The 19,023-nt window shown below is 53.2% G+C and overlaps 1 protein-coding gene across 1 annotated transcript in view; it reads left to right on the top strand.

The window, feature by feature from the left end:
- The window catches only part of THSD4 (thrombospondin type 1 domain containing 4), a 484,828-nt gene that overhangs the window by 207,048 nt on the left and 258,757 nt on the right, over window positions 1-19,023 (top strand). The window contains 1 exon segment of the mRNA XM_072951118.1: window positions 6,167-6,303. Within this exon segment, the coding sequence (XP_072807219.1) occupies window positions 6,167-6,303 (137 nt within the window).

Raw genomic sequence — 19,023 nt, 5'->3', positions numbered from 1 at the left:
TCGGGGTGATTGTGAGGGCACCACGGTTTGCGGGGCACCACGGGGAAGTGTTACCCACTAGAAACATGTGTGCATGTGAGCAGTGCTAAGAGGAATTTAACATCTGTGGAACATTGAGCCGATGATTTTTTAGGATTTAAAAAAGACATTTTGGGTACTGTTTCCAATCCAGATCTCCAAGCCTGATAAGACTGTCGGTTAAGTAAGATTCGTAGGGCACCCTGCGCGTGGACTTCTGAAGTCCGAGTCAGTCGCGGTGAGGGATGGGTAGAAGGTGAGGGACAGCGCGTGATTGCGAAGCTGACACCTTTGCACTGAAGTTACGATCGCGGAACACACCCCCAGGCAATCTCCTTCTCAGGACAAGAAAGCCAAGGACCACACAGCCTCGCCCTCTTCTCCGGCTTTTTCAGAACAGCTCTCTAATTCCAGAGGCGATCTGGGCTCTTAGCAGCATTCTCCTCATCTTATTTTCCATAACTTTGTCCTGGAAAATGCAGTCTGGGGGAGGCAGTTTCGGTGGTAATCATCTGTGTCTCGTGCGGAGCCTGGAGTCCAGCGCAGGCGGCTCAGCCCTCGGTCACAGACAGGAGGGCGCACGCAGCCCCGGCGGCCGCGGGAGCCCAGGCCGGCCCGCCTCCGCCTGGCTCTGGCCGCCCGGACCGCTCACCCCGCACAGCGCTGCAGACTCCGTGCCCATCGCTGGGGCGGTGAGCAGACCCCTTTTCATTTAAGTGAAACCCTGTCTGCGCAGCTAAGGCATCGCGTCCACGTCGCCCAGCAGCACGTGCTGGGTGAGCGCCCTGCCCCGGCCCAGCTCTGCAAGCTGCGTTTACCAGGCGCTTTCCTTGAGCAGGGACGTCGCTCTCCCACCCCCAGCGCGGAGCCTGAGCCTGGGGAACAGCACGTCGTGTGAACCTTGGAGTGAACTTGGGACATGTGCGTGGATCCAGGACTGAGCGCAGGTGTCCTCCCTTCTCCGGGAACTGCCTTGCGTGTTCACTCCCAGCATTGCTCACCTCTCTTCTTACCTGGGACCTTCCCCCGACTTACATGCGGCAGGAGGAAGTGTCTCTGTGGGAAAAGCTTGAACCGCATTTCCTGCCACGCTGGGGAGCCCCTCCCTCTCGTCTCCTAAGAGCTCACGCACACCCAGGTAGCGGCAGAGCTGGCTGCAGTCTAGAATCTTCGGTGGCACGTTGCTTTCTTGGAAAACAACAGTTTGCTCTCCCACGTATGCCGAGTTCCTGAAAGACAGCGAGGAGTTCTGTGTCCACTTTGAACAGAGGTGGCAGGGGCCTGCCGCCGAGCCGGGCAGCGTCCTGGCTTAGGGCAACCTCCAAGTTGCTGCTTCTGAGGCAGAGATTTGTGCCCGGTGTTTCTCGGGGAGCGAATCTGGAACCCCACCTGAGGGGGTGGGAGGTGCCGGACCGAGCCGCTCTGCGCTGGGGTCGCCCTGCAGAGGTGCCCCAAACTGAGACGGGACGGGGCTTTGTACAACCACAGGGACCGGCCATCGGACAGGGGCCAGCCCCGGGAAGGAGGCCGGGAAGGCGGCTCCCTGAGGCTGGGGCAAGTCCCAGAAGGACACGGCTGTGAGCTGCCAGCTGCTGGGAGAATCCGGACTGGGGCTGGGATGGTGACGGTTAATCTGAGCGCCACCCTGTAGCCCCCGGTGCCTGCACTGTGATTGCTCTTCTTTTCCTGAAATCCTTTTCTTTCTATGTTGTTGATAAATACCTTTTTGTTTTTAGCTTGTCTGCCTTTCCATGTACTTCACACTAGTTCAGCCCAAGCCCCTCTAACTGGTGTAACTCTTCTTTGAATAACGTCATATCTCAGTATCTTGAAATCTCAATATCCTAACATTTGTTGGGTATTTTTCCATTTCATTTTCTTGGAGCAGTCTCTTCTGGGACCTCTGACCTGCTCCGGTCTTTCCCTGCTGCGCATCTGTCCTGGGCATCCTCTTTGCGTCTTTTTGGGGTTAGAGCTTCTGTTTCCTGGGTCCCACGCCTCCTACCCCCTTGGTTTATGCCCTCACTGAGGTAGAACATCCTCCAGTAGGGAAGGGCACGTGAGAGGTAAACTGTGTAAGAACTGAATTTCTGAAGACGCCTTTACCGCCTCCCGGGGACTGACAGTTTGACCAGATACAGAATTCTAGTCACGGGTGCAGAACTCTAGAAATTCCTTCCCCTCGAAAATTATGAGGCTTTGCTCAGTTACCTCCTAGCTTTCGAAGTTGTCGCTGGGAAATCCAGCACCGTCTTATGTCCTGGTTTGCTTCCTCGCTGGTAGCCTGTTGTCTTTTCTTTGTGTCCTCATTTCACAGTCCTGTTCCTTGGCGTGGTTCACTGCTGTCCGTTCGCTGGCAGGCGCTGCTCCTACAGGTCTGGCCTGTAGGCCAAGGGTGCAGGGCCTTGACCAGCGTACAGCCAGGTCACTTCTCAAGGCTGTGTTTGCAGTGAGCAACCTTGAAGGACGGGATGCATCTCTATCAGGGACGAAGAACAAGGTTTCTTACCACTCCCCGTGCGAGCAGGGGTTCCGCGTGCTCAGGCGTGCGTGCGTATCGTCCAGGCTTCCGCGGCTTATCCCCGCGGGACTGGGGCAGGGGGGCCGGCACACACATGCTGACTCTTCCGTGAGTGGGAGGGTCCTTTCTCGCTGACTCGGGAGTCTGGTATCCTCCGTCTGTGTCCGTGAGACAGTAGCAGGGTAACTTACTGATTGTAAGTGGGGCGAACTCCAACCCCACCCTGACAGCCTGGTCTGGGCGCTTGGTGGGCTCCTGCAATCTGGAGAAAAGTTTTCTTGAGTTTATTTGATGATTTCCTGGGGATCTGGGAAGCTAACTTCTGCTACTTCTTTTTTCTTTTTAAACAACAGCTTTATTGAGATAAAGCTCACATACCATAAAAGCCACCAATTTAAAAAGTACAATTCAGTGGGTTTTAGGTTATTTAGAGAGTCGTGCAGCCACCACCACCATTTAACTTCGGAGCATTTTCATCACCCTGAGAAGGACGTCCATGCCCATCAGCAGTCGCTCCTCGTGGTCTCCTCGCTCCGGGCCCTGGCCACGCTGATCTGCCTTCTCCCTCTGTGCCTAGGCAGACTGCCCGTCCTGGGTCCTTCCCGCGGATGTCGCTGTACAGCACGTGACCTTCTGTGGCTGGCTTCTTTCACTGGGCGTAGTGTTTTCAGGGTCCACCCATGCTGTACGTAGCTTGTATCAGTGTTTCATTCCCTCCTGTTGTCAAGTAATATTTCATGTATGGAGAGACCACATTCATTTCTCCCTCCATCAGCTGAAGGACATCTGGATTATTTACACTTTTTAGAAGTTGTGAAGAGCGCTGCTATGAATTTTTGTGTACAAGTTCCTGTGAAGACGCACGTCTTCATTTCTCACGGGGATAAACCTGGAGGTGGGGCTGTTGCGGCGCACGATGCTGACGCTCGTGGCCCTGGGACCGCGCGGAGCGGAGCGGGGTGGCTGTGGGGGTGGGGCGGGCATCAGGGAGCAGCAGAGCGCGGGAGGGAGGCGCGCGGAGGAGAGGGACGTGCCCGCGCGCCCTCATCCGGCTCCCGCGGCCTGCCCTCTTCCCCTGCAAAGAGAGAGCCGTGACAAACTCTGCTCAGAGAAGGGGCTCCTGGCGTCAGAATTGTAATTCTATTCAAGGAAAAGGGAAAGGAATGAGGTGACTATCCATGAAAACCTTAACCTGAAGCCCTGAAAGCGGACTTAGGCGGAGTTCTTCAGTGCCGGAGGGGTGTCGCCGGGGCCTAGAGAAGCCGGGCTGCAGGTAATGCTGTGAGAAGCTCCAGGCTGAGCGTTGCTCAGGCAGTTCTGTGAGGTGGCCACTTGTCCCCAGGTGCCGGTTTCTCCTAGGGTCCCCGTCTTCCCTGCTGCAGGTCTGAGAAGGCAGGGACGCTGTCTCAGCCGCGCGGACAGAGGGTCAGGCCAGCGGCCGGTCTGGCCCACCGGGAGGAGGAGCCCAGACGCCAGGCCGCTCCTCTGGGTCCTCCGTGCAGCCGGCGGAAGGTCCTGCCGCGGTTGTCGCACGCTCGCCCTGAGTTTCTGTTGTCGCTGTTGTTCTCAGGATGTCTGGTGGCAGATACTGAGAGCTAAGCTCGTGGCCGCCAGTGAGGGCACCTTAAAGGATAGAGGTCGTTGGGGAGAAGCCCAAAGAAGTGAGAACTCAGAGCCCTGGCCCCCGCGAGGCTGCCTTCCAGACACTTTTATTACATAAAATGCGACACACCTGCACCTGGATAGCTTGTTGTCACTTCAGAAAGCGAGGAGCTGGGAGGCAGGAAGTGGGGTCCGGATAGACGGATGACATGAGAAAGCAAGTTGTCGTGGACTAGCTTTACCCCCAGCCTGTCCTTACTGCCTTGGGCCTGCTGTGTGTGTGTGTGTGTGTGTGTGTATCTTACATCTTTCGGGCAGCGAGGGTAGAAAACCAAATCTCTCGACTTCCCTGGCAGAGCTCGGAGGACAGAGAAGATTCAATCTTCCCTAAACCGTGTGGCCCCAGAGGTTGCCTGTGAGTTCCTGTTAGCGGTTTGCAAGCTTTGGAGCAGAAGGAAGTTCATTGCTATGACAGTCAGGCAGCCACGCTGGGGAAAATATGATGTATTGTGTTGTGTAGGAAAAAGCCAGTATCATCCAATGCAGTAATCAGATTTTCAGACAAAGGCCTGACCCTGGAACACGCTGTCTGTGGCTGAGCAGAGCATCAGTCTCGTCTCCAGTAACAGTTAAAACCAATGTGTGCTTGGCTTGTCTTTCTCCCTTGGATGTGGAACTCTATCTTGTCTGAAAATTTTTCTCATTCTTACTTTAGATGCAGCTAGATTGCTCTGAAGATACTAGTTGTAGCAGTAGTTAACTTAGCATTTACTGGGTGCTGACTGTGTGCCAGGCTCTGTGTGAAATAACAGAAATGTAAAGAAAGACTCTGAGGTGGGAGGATCTGTCTAGTGGGGGGAAAGGAGAGAAAGGCAAAAATGAAAACCAAACCAGACAACCCCGAAGGCCAGTTTTCGTTCACTGACCCCTCAGGGGTTTCCTGAGCATTTGCTCTGTGCCCTGCTCTCTACCAAGTGCTGGGGACACAGAAGTGAATGAGCCAGATGCAGCCCTGTGGTCCCTCAAAGCCATGCTTCAGAGTGAGTTTGGTTAATCTTATGGTAGAGGAGGTGGAATCGGCCTGTGATGGGTGGACATATGGGGGAGATCAGGATCCACGGAGGGCTCCCTGGAGGGGGTGACCCGGGAACAACAGCAAAGCAGACACAGGTGCTCGCCAAGCGAGGCAAAGCCAGAGGAACAGCCAAGCAGCGGCTGGGCAGAGGGAGTGCGGGGCCGGGGACAGAACACGGATTTAAGGAGGGACGGTAGGAAATGAGACCATAAAGGCAGGTGAGGTTCAGCTCTTGGAAGATGTTTTCTCCCGTGCTAAGGACTTCGGACTTCAACCTCAGGGGACAGGGAAACCACTGAAATATCTAATAATGAAGGAATTATTACAGGAAACTCCGGCCATGTGCAAGAGCATAAAATGATATAACTGCATAGATTTTAAGTAATAAAAAAGTGGAACATAAGACTGTGAGCTCACTGTGATTGCTGACTTACATGATGTAGTTGTGACTGTGCTGAAGTGTGGGAGGAGGTCCAGAAGCAGAGTCTATTATTTGCATTGTGAGGGTCTTTAAGATTTCCTTCACCATATTCTCTCAGCATCGAGTCTCTACCACGTGCCAGTAAGTCAGGATACAGTCCCGTCTCTCTACCATCAGATACAGAAAGAGCCAATAATTCTCATGCAAATTTAAAAGGTGTGTGACTATGAAACGTCTGGAGTCGGCAAACCCATACAGCCAGAAAATGGGTTGGTGGCTGCCAGAGTCTGGCGGGAGAGGAAGGGAAGTGGCAGCTAATGGGCCCAACACTTCCTCTACGGGGTGGATGGAAATGTTCTGGAGTTAGTTCATGGGGAGGGTTGCACAGCACTGTGAACATGCCAGAAGCCGCTGACCTGCACACTCTGGTTGCAGTGGTGAGCTCTGTGTTGCGGGGATTCCGTCTCCGTGGAGGCTGCAGGGGAGCAAGGGAGAGGAGGGGCGCCGCTGACCGCTGTGTTCTGCTTAGTCAAGGGCAGCCGGAAGTGCGAGCTGAACTGCCAGGCGACGGGCTACCGCTTCTACGTGCGCCAAGCGGAGAAGGTCATCGACGGGACCCCGTGTGACCAGAACGGCACGGCCATCTGCGTGTCCGGCCAGTGCAAGGTGAGTGCCCCCGGACGGGGCTGTCCGGAGCGGGTCCCGGGGCGTTCTGCCGACCACACCATTCGCCGGGCTGCGGTCTGCCACCTGCCCCTGGAACCGTGAGCGCTGGGGGACGTGGGTAAGACGGGGAGATGGGTGGCTTGGTCTGCTCCATGGTTTTGATCTTTGGGAGTTGCCCCATCTCACTCTGGCATTTCAGTTATTAAGTGACTTATGTTTACATCACATGCGTCGTAAGAAACTCAGCCATGTTTCCCTGTTGGATCTGGGGCTCCTTCCTTACCTCTGAAGTGGAGGTTATGGAGAGGGCACTGCTGGGTCAGTCAAGAAGTGCTGGCGTCGTCAGGGTGGCGTTTTAAGTGCATAGCGAATTTTGTTGTCCCTCCCACCAGCCGGGGCGGGCTTCCAAATGAGAGTCGCCCGGCGCCTGGGTAGCGAAGCCGTACTTTCAAGAGGGAGGCTGCAGCCTCCCCTGCACGTGTGAAGTCTGTCCTAGGACCTCCCCGCCCTGCATTCTGCAAACGTGCTGGGCTTGAGAGGGGCCTCGTGGGTGCTAGCCGTTGACAGAAAGCACCATTTGGTTAAAAGCAGGCGCGTCCGAGGAGGTGGCACCAGCTCCGCAGCCAGGCTAACTTGGGTCTGGACATCCACCCCGCTCTCCTCTATAAATGCAAGAGTGGAGCTGTGACGCCAGCAGGTAAGTAACTCTTCAGAGCCCGGACGAAGATTCTATCTTGACAGTCAGTCGCTGGCAGGACTGACTTTCTTCGAAGGAAGAGCTCTTTGGCCACCACGCCTGGAAGTCCCTGTCACACTCTGGATGTGAAGGGCCACAGTGTTCAGTGTTGGGGATCTTGGGGACGAGCTCCACCTCCCCCCTCCCAGCCTTTTTCTTAATGAGGTTTTAAATCAGATACAAAATAGTGTATCAAAGCAGCATGGTTCTTCGCGGATTGTGCATAAAATTAAGAAAGGAAAACACTGTCGTTCGTTATCTGACGCATGTGAGGTGTCTCTGGACAGTCAGGAAACCCTTGAAGCATTGGGATGTGGGTCGGAAGAGGCAGGGAGCGTGCGGGGAAGCAGGCTGGAGGCTGAGACCTGTCCGGCCTTCGATTTCCGCTCCTCTGGAAGAAACCGCTGGGTTCCACACATGCCCTCTGTGCCTCGCTGTCCTCAGATGATGCCCGAGGGCGTTCTGTCGGAGTGTTTTTTGGTGTCCAGTTCGACTAGTCCCTGCTTCTAAACGTCACTGCACCTGAAATGATGGCGCTTACAGCAGCCTAGCTGCTGCTTTCAGGTCCTGGACCAGCGGTTTTGTTTCCTGGGTCCAGGTGCACGGCTGGGAGGTGGTGCAGTGCGGTGGTTAAACACTCGTCCTCTGAAGTCACGCTGCTCGGGTTCAGATCCTGCCTCTTCCACGATTTACTGTGTGACCGTGTACGAGGTGCATGAGCTCTCTGTGCCTCTGCATCACCCACACCACGAGGAGGCTGGTCCCCACCTCCTGCGCTGCAGTGAAGAATCATGAGCTAATACACGTGGGGCCCTTACGATTCACTACAGCCTGGCACTTAGTGAAGCACGCTGGCTTTTCTCAGGGTTATGATGTGTATGTCCACACATGTCCTGTTGCATTTGAATTTTCTATGCAAAAGCATTTGCTTTTTTTTTTTTTTTGCTCTGCTTTTTTTTGTGGCAGATTGTAGATTTGTGGGATTCACATTCTCTTTGGAGACAGTGTTCCCCCACGGGGCTTGGCAGATTCCACGTGGGCAGGTCTGGGGCAACGCCTGAGTCGTCGGCTGCTCTAACCGGCTCCCATGTGATGCTGGTGTTGCTGGTGTTGCTGGTCCATGGATCAGACCTTGAGTCGCAAAGTTTTAAAGGACACTTTGGTGAAAATGCAGTTTCCAAAGAGCCAGAAATGTACATACGAAGTGGTGAGGTGGCCGGGAAGGAAGGTGGCGTGCACTCCCTTTCCGCTGGGGGCCTTGTCTTCTCAGTGTTGCATGAAGTGGCCCTAAGCTGATGCTGTGAAAGAAAAACAAACACTCTTAAGGACATGGGCATGGGTTCTCACTAACTGATGGAAACCAGCGGTGGAGGACGGCGCAGGGGGAGGGGGAGGCCTGTGGAAGGACTGGGGCAGACGCTCCCCAGGCCGTGGGCGGAGGAACTGGGTGAGACGTCCCAGGCACGGCTGTGGCGTTGCCTCATGTTTGCTTCTGTGCATTTGCCCGAAGCCCACTCGCTGAGTTGCTGGCGCCTCTGACTCTCCCGTCCTCCTTAGAGCTTCCGTTTAAATAATCAGAAGTGCATTTGCTTCCCTGGGTGAAGCTCTGTTTTCTTTGCAGCTTTCCAAGTGCCCTTTTCTGAATACTTGACTGGAAGCCCAGAATTCAGATCGCTACCTCTGCATCTCGGGCCTGTGGCTAAGAGAGCTGTCCCTCTCAGACGGGAGAGTCTGCATCTGAAATAGATCCAGAAGGCCTCTGCTGGCCACAGAGAGGTGAATGCAAACCCCGGCCCGCCACATGCATGAATGAAAAGTGACAAGGGCTAAATCAGAATATGAGCTAAACCCACGGAAGAGCAGCTGAGGGAGGAGGGCGTCCTGCCCACACCACGCTGCAGAGAGGCCCCGGCCCACCCAGGGCAGCTGGGTGCCCTGTCCCAGCGCCCCATGGAGCGCTCCCCGGCCCTCCTGCGTTCACCCTGCAGCGTTCTAGATCCAAGAGTTGGAAGAGGTGCGGGAAGAATGCGCAAGTCCTCGGGGGGGGGGGAGTTGGAGAATGTGGGGTTTCCTCTCCAGCCCCCCAGTCTTGCGTGGCTCTTCCTTTCTTGACAGGGAGTGGAGGACCCCAAAAGGTGGCTTCAGGCTGTCTAGGTATCTGGGCTCTGCAGGGAAAGAGCTCCAGCTCTGACTTGTCCTAAAGCGAGAGAGTGCGCCTGGGGCCCGCAGCGACCCCGCCCCCTCATCTCCACCCCCACCCCCACATCACACAGGGGCATCTGGCCAGCCCTCAGAGGAGCCTCTGACGCACTCGCAGCCCTGCCCAGGCACTGCCTTACTGGTGGGAACGGAATGGCATTTGTGTCTCATTAGCACAGAGCACAGCAATCACGTCCGTCGTTGAAGCATCGCGTTCACAGTGCTGTGGTTTGTCTTACTCGCTCTCAGTCTTCAGCTGTCTAAAAACCTCGGAATTTTCTTAGTTTGATAATGTGCGTGTTATTTTTGCTCACAACTTAATGAAAGTAGATGAAACGTTGCCTTGAACGCAGTAGGCACTGGAAAGAAAAGGGTCCCCTGGGCCAGGTCCAATTAACAAAACAGAACACAAAATCCACCCTAGCTCCCTGGAGACTGGCCTTTCAGAGCCTCAGGCTTCCAGGCTTGAATCATCCTGGAAGAGTCAGAATCACCCCAGCACCTACCCTCCTCCCACCCAGGAGTCTCTGGTGGGGAAGAAACGGTCCTTGAGCGAGTGCCCTGCAGCACGAGGCTGATGCAACCCCCCACGGAGGAAGGCGCGGGAGCTGATGCGGGTGGCGCGGGGCCGCTCCTGAGGGCTGTGTACCACGGGCCAGGCGCTGCGCCGCACGCGGTCCCCGCAGGACGCTTTCCGTAAGTCATTTGTCTTCATGGTAACTCAGTCAGGAGGAACTGCTGGTCCGCTCTGTACAGAGGGCTGTTGTGAGGACGAGATGAGCAAGTGCTACGTGGGCAGCCGGCTGTTAGCGCTGAGACTGTAGGGCAAACTGTTAACCAGAGTAGACAGTGCAGTTTACACGTGCTGGGCTGAGACGCACGCACCTTAGCTGTCTCCCCTCTCCTGAGTCTGTTTTCCTCACTGCCTTTTTCCAGACGGACTGTTGTTCTAAGACACGCATGGAGCCATGCCTCTCTTCTGCTTAAATTCCATCGGTGGCTCCCCGTTGCCTGCGGAGTGAAGTCGAGGCCTTTCACATCTGTCCCCCACCCGGCCTCCCGGGGCCCCAGCGCCGGCTGGGCCGGGAAGTGTTGCTCGCTGACCCAGCAGGCCTGCAGGGCTGTGTCTTTGCAAGCAGGTACACGCCGTCTGTCAGCCCCGGGAGCCGTCCTGTGTCACTCTTGGCCACCCAGTGGACTCTGCTCAGAAGCCACTGGCTGACCCCCCACCGGAGCACTGTGTCTGTTCTTCTGTTCCTATTTCTTGGAACTGTTTGTTCCCGTCACCCTGCTGACCACCCACCCAGGCCGCGAGCAATTCCAGGCACTTTGCTTTTGAATAGGTGCTTAAAATAAACGGGCAACGGAACTGAGGTGCTTGGTGACTCAGTCTGTTGGATTTCAGCAGATGAAGTTAGCCTTGACTCCAGCACAGAGCTTTCTCACGTGGGGCTGGCTGGGCAGCTGAGAGCTGATAATACAGGGACATGAGCCCTCTTGGCCACATCCCCAGAACCTGAGGCTTTCACGGTCAGGGAGAATTCCTGGCCACCGCCCCCTCCCCGCCCCAGGCTCCTGTCTCCCTCATCGCGTGGTTCATGTTGCTCGTGCTGAATTTGCTGAGCCTGTGCGGGGCCAGGACAGGGAGAAGCTATCAGGTGTGAGAGCACAGTGTCCCGCGGTGCCTTCCCCGCCGCCACCCCCCTCCCTCCTCGTCCCTGGTCTCCGTCGCCTGCCACACGGACCCCACCGCCCGCCCCGGCCCCGCAGGGGCTGCCACACCTCCTCTCCCCGCTGGGGCAGCGCTGGCCTCCATGGAACACATAGGCAGACAGGTTCATGTTTACTCTACAAGCTAAAGCAGGGTGACTCTCTCCACACGCTGGGAGGTAAGCTCTGGACAAGCGCATTGCCCATCCGGGCAGGGTGACTTCACGGGTGTGTCCATCTGTGGGCGCCTGCGCGTCCCAGGCCAGAGCCCCGCCGTCCTCCTTCGTCAGCCGCTGCTGTGCTCCCCGAACCGATCAGCCCCGCTCGGGTCTCTGCCTGTTCACCCCAAGCACCCCTCTCGGGTCCCCGCCCGTTCACCCCAAGCTGCCTTTTCCCACTTCGGGCACCGGCTCTATGTCGTGGGCTTTGCCTCCAGTGCTCTTGTGACTCGAATGAAACTGAGAGAATCGTCGCGTTGGCGCCGGACGTGTGCTCGGCCCGGGCCGTGGAGTCGGGTGGAGAGCCTTCCCTTTGCCTGGATCCTGAGCTTGTGCGACGCTTGGTGGACTCCCTCCTGCATCCCCACCCCGAGAAACTGTGCTCTGTGTTCTAAAGTGCTTTCTGCGTGTGCCCACTGAAATGCGGGTCATTCTGGGTTGCAGTTACTTCGCCATGCACCTCAGCTCCCAAAGCAGAGAGAGTGTTATACAGGTTTGCATCCTCAGTGCTTAAGTTATTAAAATTATTCGACAAACATTTTAAAAATGTGTACATGAATGAACCGGAAAACGAGTTAGAAACGGGCTCTCCTAACCTCCCTTCCCTAAAAATGATCAAGACGCGGGCTCACTGAGCACCAGGACGTGAGAGCGCAGGCCTCGCCTGGCTGTCCTCGGGCTTGAAATCTGAACCAGAAACCGCAGGTGAACTCGATGACATTTGCCTGACTCTGTGCACTTCTTTTCCATTCTCTGTGATTTTTCTCATTTTCAAACATTGGGACGGGTCCCTAACATCAACTGTTTGGACTTCTTAATGAATACGTACTTAATAATTATGAACTAATTATTAATTAACAACCCAAACAATACATATAAATAACTGTTAATTAACTCATATAATCTTTACCACTCACAGCCCTACACTGGGCCAGGCATCGGAGATAAAACACAGGAAAGACTGACGTGGCTTCTACCCACACTGAGCTTAAAACCTCATGGAGGAAGCAATGAGACAAAAAGTCGGTTAGGAAACGAAAGACTGACGAACCTGATGAGCCCTGTGACATTAACAGGGAACTGAAGCAGCAAACAGCGAGGAACACAGATTCGATGGAGTGTCGGGGAAGGTCTCCGAGGGCGCAGGGTCGGGCTAACCGGTGGAGGCAGGACCACGGCCATGCAGGGCTGGGAGCTGGAGAGTGTGTGTACCGGGTCTGCAGCCAGGACCCGGCGCACACGTGGTGCCCAGGAGCCGGGAGGTATTGAGGTGATGGTTTTGTGTTTTCTCCCACTCTCCGCCCCTGGGTGGGTCTGGTCTCCTCCCGATGGTGCCCCCTCCTTCCCCCCAAGATGCCCACGCAGCTGCCGGGGTGCATGCAGCCTTCAGCAATAGCAAGCCCTCCACTGAGCCATTCTCTTGGCTGGAAGGATTGCCCTGGAAACCTGGGTGGAGGATGGGTTTGGGGGTCAGCCAGAGTCTCCAATATTAAAACAGATGAAAGAGGGCTGCTCAGAAAGATTGGGGTGGGATGTCTGGAGCCTCCAACCTGCCCTTCTGTGGTCCCTCTTACCGCAGAGTGTCAGAAGAGAGAGGATATATTAGGTCCCTTTCCCCTGGCCTTCAGAAGGGATGGGCAGCCTTCCCCCAACGCGAACTTAAAGAACCATTCTGTCTAAATTGGCGGGGGTGCTGACTGGCACCTGTAGCCGATACATGAGAGGAAGTTTCAGCCCCTGGGCCAGACAGTAGTCCACCATTGCCCCCGTGCACCCCCATTCCTGCCCCTGAGCCAAACACAGGCTGGAAGCTCCGCCCGAGTCCGACCTGTTAGGATGCAGACGCTGCAGTGATGCGATGATCTTCATATGTAAGCTCGTCTGCAGACACTGGTCCACAAGGCACAGGATAAAAGTGTTAGGGGTGCAGGTTACGCTGCCACGTACAGAGCCCAGGTGGTCTCTGTTCCGACTGACGCGGCCCAGGGGAGAGCCCCCTTCCCTGTGGTCCTTGTGTGTGTTCTTGCTGAGTCAGCTCCTGTTTCTAAGGGATGATGCTGACATGCGATCAGACTTTTTTTCTTTTTTAAGTAGGCTGCCTAGCCAGATGGTGTCTCCTGACACCAAGTTTGGACATTTGGCTTAAGTTTCTGCCAAGTCAGGTCAAACCGAGCCGTGAGTATAGTGCTGCTGGCGTGACAGAAGAGCTTTGGACAGACATCCTGGGGGGGGGGGTGCATCTGGGCAGAAATGGGTGTCTGAGGACCGAAGTGCCAAATGAAAAGCACTTAACATTTTTATTTCATATTTTAATAGAGAATATATTTATTTGACTCAGGCATCAAAAAGTGTGGTCTCCTGTGTCCTCTCCACCCGGTTTCCCGTTCCCCAACAGGCAATAACCTCTCCCTGATCGTTCCTTTTTAAGGCAGGTGCTTTTATGCGCCTACAAGCCCATTCATAGTGTATTATTTCCCCTTCTTTTTGACACAGATGGTGGCATCTCACACACACAGCTCTGGACCTTGCTTTTCTTACTCACCGTACCTTAGGGAACTTTCTGTTTCAGTATCTAAAGCGTGTCCCCCATCATTTCACCGTGGCTCGGTACTGCCCTGTGTGAACGAACCGTAATTGATTTAACCATGATGCACCTTGAGATCGCATCCAATCTTTAACTGCTACCAGCAGCACTGCTGTAAATACGCCTGTGCGTGAGTCGTTTCATCCATAGGATAAATTCCTAGAAGTGAGTCAAGAGTCCACGTGTATTTGTGATTTTAATGCCCAGGGGGTGGCAAATTGCTCTCCAGAGAGTTTGGAACAACTCACCCTTGGACCAGCAATATCCGAGGGTGGTGTGTTTCCAACATTTGGATTGTTGCCAGTCTGCTAAGTGAAAAATGGTGTCTTCATTTGCATTTATTTTGAGTAGGGCTGTGTATCTTTTCATATGTTTAAGATGCACTGGGGACTTGGAGAAGGAGGAATGAATGCCTCGGATGCAGAATTTAAGGAGGCACTGAACAAAATAAAATTCTCAGGGTCTCCTTAAATGTTGTGCCTGGAGCACCTCACTGCCCCGCCCCACCCTGTCCCGCCCTGCACTGCACTGTGATCTCCTGACCCCAGAACCATTCCTTTTGTGTGATCTGTTTTTCTCCCGGGTTGTTGATCTTTCTCTTAATTTGTAGAAGCCTTTCATACATGAAAGAATCTTTTGTGATACAAATTGCAAATTTTTTTTCAAGTAGCCTTTTGACTTAGGCCTTTGCTCAGGGGTTTTTTTTTGTTTTGTTTTGTTTTTGTTTTGGCTAAGCAGAAGTTTTAAATTTTTTAAATGATGAATTTAGTAATTTCCTCTTCTCTGATTTCAATTTTGTCATAGAAAGACTTTCTACTTTGAAGTTAAAAGGAGATTCTCCTGTTTCTTCCTTCAGTGATTCATAACTGTATGCTTTCACATGTTTACATGTTACGTTACTCTGTTTGGAATTTGTTCTAGTGCATCGTGTGAGGTGTGGATTCAATTTTACTCTGTTTCAGGTGGCTACCCAGGAATGCCTTTCTCATAATTGAATGAGTCTTTCCCCACTATTTGGGGGCTCCCTGCGTATTACCCTGTGTATGTATGCATGCATGTGTATATGTAGGTGTGTATTTTGGGCTACTGGATTCCGTTTATCTGTTTGTCTATTCATAAATGAATCCCAGAACATACATTTATAAAAGTTAAGTTTGTTCTTTGCTTGGAGCTAATGCACTCATGACTTTCAAATGGAAACCTTTCTTTGTTTCTTGCTTGGAAAAGCCGTCAGCGTTTAGGGGCCTTAGCAAGACTTCACATTTACAATACATTTTACCTTGATTGAAAAACGAACGTTCCATGACTTTTAGGACTAGAATAGCAGAAGTTACCATCATGAGACGTACTCCAGATGGCAAAACCCCTGGTCGGCCAGAATGAGATCTCATGGACAGGGACAGCTGGGAGAACAACAACAACAACAAAAAAGGAATTAGAAGATTTATTAAGATTGAGAAGCACAGAGTAGAAGGTTCTAGCAGCTCTTTGCTTTTAGAACAAACTGGATTTGACAGGGAGAAAAGTGCCTTCCCAAAGAACAGCTCAGCGCTCCAGGTCCCGCTCTCTGCCGCGCAGTAAACACAGGATCGTCTACAATTTTGTTCAATACAGACCTGGATCCTATCAGTTTCTTAAAGTTTATCGGCTCATCTCCTGAGGGGCTGACGTTTACTATTCTTCCCACTTCCTGCCCGGGTGTTTTCTCTTCAGCGTAATCCTGGTAACTGTAGCAACTGAGGACAGTCTAGTCCTGGTCCCGTAACCCCATCCGGAGGGGGTGCCAGGCGAACAGACTCCTTTTTGCCCCACCTCCAAACTCACCCCGGTGGGCTGAGGAAGGGGGATCAGGAATGGCCGTGATTGTCGGGGACTGAATAGAATCCTGGGAGTTACGAGACCTTAGATTCGCGCTTTGGCTTCCAAGCACCAGCCTTGTTTTCTCAAAGCTGGACGTGCCGAGCCTTGAAGTCTGGCTCCCTCGTGAGAGCCCTGACGAGCTGGCGCAAGGTCTCCGTGTCCTTTGGGTTTCAAGTCAGCCTCTAGAAGCCTGATCTAAATGCCTCACACATGCAACGGTCACTTCAAACATACGATGTAAATAAAGGTCGGTGCCTGGTGTTCCTGGTGCCTGATGGGTTCTTGCCGTTATTTCCCACTTGGAGAAAAAAACAGGCTTTTTTGGAACCCCTCAGAGTGAGGCTAGAGAACACGCAGTGTTTTCAAGGGAAGTCTGTCTTACTTCTGTCCCAGGTTTTGCCGGTTAAGTAGCACAGTGTCACTTAAGTGCGACTTTAACACTTGTGCTGACGGTTCCCCCAGACACGGTGTGAAGGGAGGTTTCGTAGAACTGGTTAAGAGCGACCCCTAGTGTTCGGTAGTGAAATGACACCTCCTTTTTGGAAGCGGCTCCTAAGGGAACGAATATGCATTAACCCTTTAATTCAGGGCTGACAATGGATTATCATTGTCAATGATAATCAAATCAAAATAAGTGGAAGTGGAGTAGTGGGGGCAATAACTGGGGCAAGTCTGAGTCAGAGGGGTGATTTCTTCTTGATGACGACACCGAGAACTGTGAGTGACACTTGGGGGCAATTGGCATGGATGTGCACAGTGCACTGCTGTTCACTTTCAGAGGAAGTCCTGTGTCAGTTGTTTCAGCTCGGCCGTCTTTGGCCCTTCCCTAAGCAGGCCTGGGTGTGAATTCGCTAACCAAATTACTTTAGCAAGTCATGCCATTTCTCTGAGAGTCAGTCTCTTTAAATTTAATAAATTAGAGCCACCAAGATTCTGGGAGCATTCAGTGAGCTGTCGTTTTGTGTGTTAAGGTCTGCGCTCAGCATGGGGTGCACCGTGAAGGACGCGTGGCGGGCGGTGCTGGCGGTGCAGGTGGTAGTGGTGGTGCGCTCAGGTGCCAGGGCTCATTTGCTGGATCCCGATGTCTCGAGGTAGCAAAGGCAGACAGAGGACGGGGACCGGGTGCAGAAGTTGTCCAGGAGATTGTAACTGGATTCAGTGCACAGTGAGCAACAGGAGCCAGGTCCTGATATGAACAGGAAATGTGGATTGTATGGGGTCCAGGTGAAGGGGCCCGGGGGCTGAGAAGCTGCTGCCCTCCTGACTTGGGACACAGGTGCGGGAGGGAGGCCGGGAAGAAAGTGTCTGGCATCCTTGGGGGCAGTGTTCTGCCTGTCGAGCTTTGAGAAGATACAACCACGTGCAGAAGCAATTGCTTATCTGCCACTCGTGAGCTGAGTCTCCTTTGTTAAATTTCTTGACTTTACTGAGCCCCATTTTCCACTCTGTAAAGCAGGGATGATAATGGTGCCAACCAGGCAAGGATGAGAGGTTAAAGGAGAAGATGTACAGAAAGTCCTCAGCACAAAGCCTGGCACGCTGAGGAGGCAGGTGACGACTGTTACCTCGTGTTCCTATCTAAGGAGACGAGACGGAAGCAGAAGGCTAGAAACACGACACACAAAACCATTCAGCCCCTGGACGCATGGCTGATTCCTCCTTGCCTTTCTACCCTGTTCCCTCTCCCTCGAAGTCCTTTTCTTCCTCTGTCTCCTGCATAAGTCATTTCTGGGGGGCATCCCCTGACTCGGGGCCAGGGGACAGCCCTCCTTGGACTGTATCCCCCGGTCCCCAAAGTGTCTCGTCTTGACGTCCTCTCTCTTCTCATCAGTCTGTAGTGTGGTTGTTCACACATCCTACCACCTTGATGTGAGCGCCTGAGAACAGACTGACGGACTTCAGGTGCTTAAAAAATGTTGCTGGAATTGATGGAGAAGGAGACGGAGGGGGAGAGAGGAGGAGCAGGGAGAGAATGCAGCCTGTGTGGCAGGCTGGTCACTGGATCTGCCGGTGGGGTGTGTGCATGTCAATGGAACTATTCTTGCAACTTTTTCTTTCCTTAAAAATGCAAATTGGAGGGAGAGGGGATGAAAGATTGGCCCTGTTTTCATTCCTGCATTCAGAGCATTTCTTTTGGGGAGATCAGACCCCCCTGCTGTGCGGTCCCTGTTCCTCGAGGCCTGCCTCGCCCGTGAATGTTGTTTGTGTCCAAAGGGTAAAGCTGCCCTCGGCCCACAGGTCTCTTCACCTGACTCTGCTCAGCTTACCTGGGCTTCCACCTGTAATTAAGAGAAAAATAGACTCTTCTCTAGGTGTGAACACTTCTCTCAATGTTGCTTGGAAGCTATAGTGTTTCAGAATTTGGGATGAGGAGGCAGAACGTTAAATTTTGCAAAGAGGAAGCACTGAAGCACTGAAACAGCCCCCTTGAAAATGCTTGTTCATTTCAGAAAAAAAAAAAACCAAAACCCCCAAAACAAATAAAACAAAACTGTATGTTGTCACTTCCAGCGCCCCCTGCTGGGCATTTGCAGAACTGCGGCATCCCAGATCTCTCGTGGAAAATTCCTTGCGCTGCGCTTTTGAGAAGCATGAAAGGCGCTGTGTTCAAAGCTGTACCGCGTCCCACCCCCTTCTGCGGCAAGCATTGCTTAAACCGGGGAGCTCTGCACCAAATTAAAGCACAGCGGGCAGATGTCATTTCGAAATGAGAGCCGCATAGCAAATGCTCTTCAAATGCCTTCTATGTTATTTTATTTTTCTAAAGCAAGGGCTCGAGGCAGATCCTAGAAGTAAGGACTGCCACGCATCCCTTCTGCTGCGTGGGCTACTTGAAGATCAGACTCTCTTTCTCAGTTGAGAATGCGCCTCTCCTAAGGCTGAGGTGGTACTTTCTGAGATAATAGACCCTTTGTCAACATTTTTTAAAAGTTCCTATGAAGTAGGATTTTCCAACAGCCCTTTCCATGTGGTACTGCCTTTCCTATCAAAACTGGTGTGAATGCATTAAATGTGTGGTGAACGGGGTGGGGGGGGCAGGCGCATGGAGGCAAAGGCAGGCAGAGCAGGGACAGACTGATACACTGATGCCGGAGAGGGAGGTCCACACTGAGTGCAGGTCAGCTCACCTCTGGATCCCTTTCCGTCCAATATACTGCAGATCTGCCGTTCTAAAGAATTAAATGGGTAGTCTAAAGCGCTGAATCAATCCGAAGTGTCTTAGACTGATCCCATCTCTTCAGTGGCCACGAGTGACGATCCTAGCTCGTCTAGTCATTTATCAATTTAATAATTGGTCAGAAGACAGAAGTTTCCCCCAGAGAATCAGTGTGTCCTCTGTAGCCAGACCTCTCTGTGGAGCTCCAGACTCGCTCTGCCAGGCTCTGCGTGGTCTCCCCAGGCTCTCTGCCCTC

The sequence above is a fragment of the Vicugna pacos genome, chromosome 27 (genome assembly GCF_048564905.1).
Source record: "Vicugna pacos chromosome 27, VicPac4, whole genome shotgun sequence".
Taxonomy (NCBI): domain Eukaryota; kingdom Metazoa; phylum Chordata; class Mammalia; order Artiodactyla; family Camelidae; genus Vicugna; species Vicugna pacos.
Note: the sequence above shows the minus strand (reverse complement) of the source record. Positions and strands in the feature narration are given on the sequence as shown.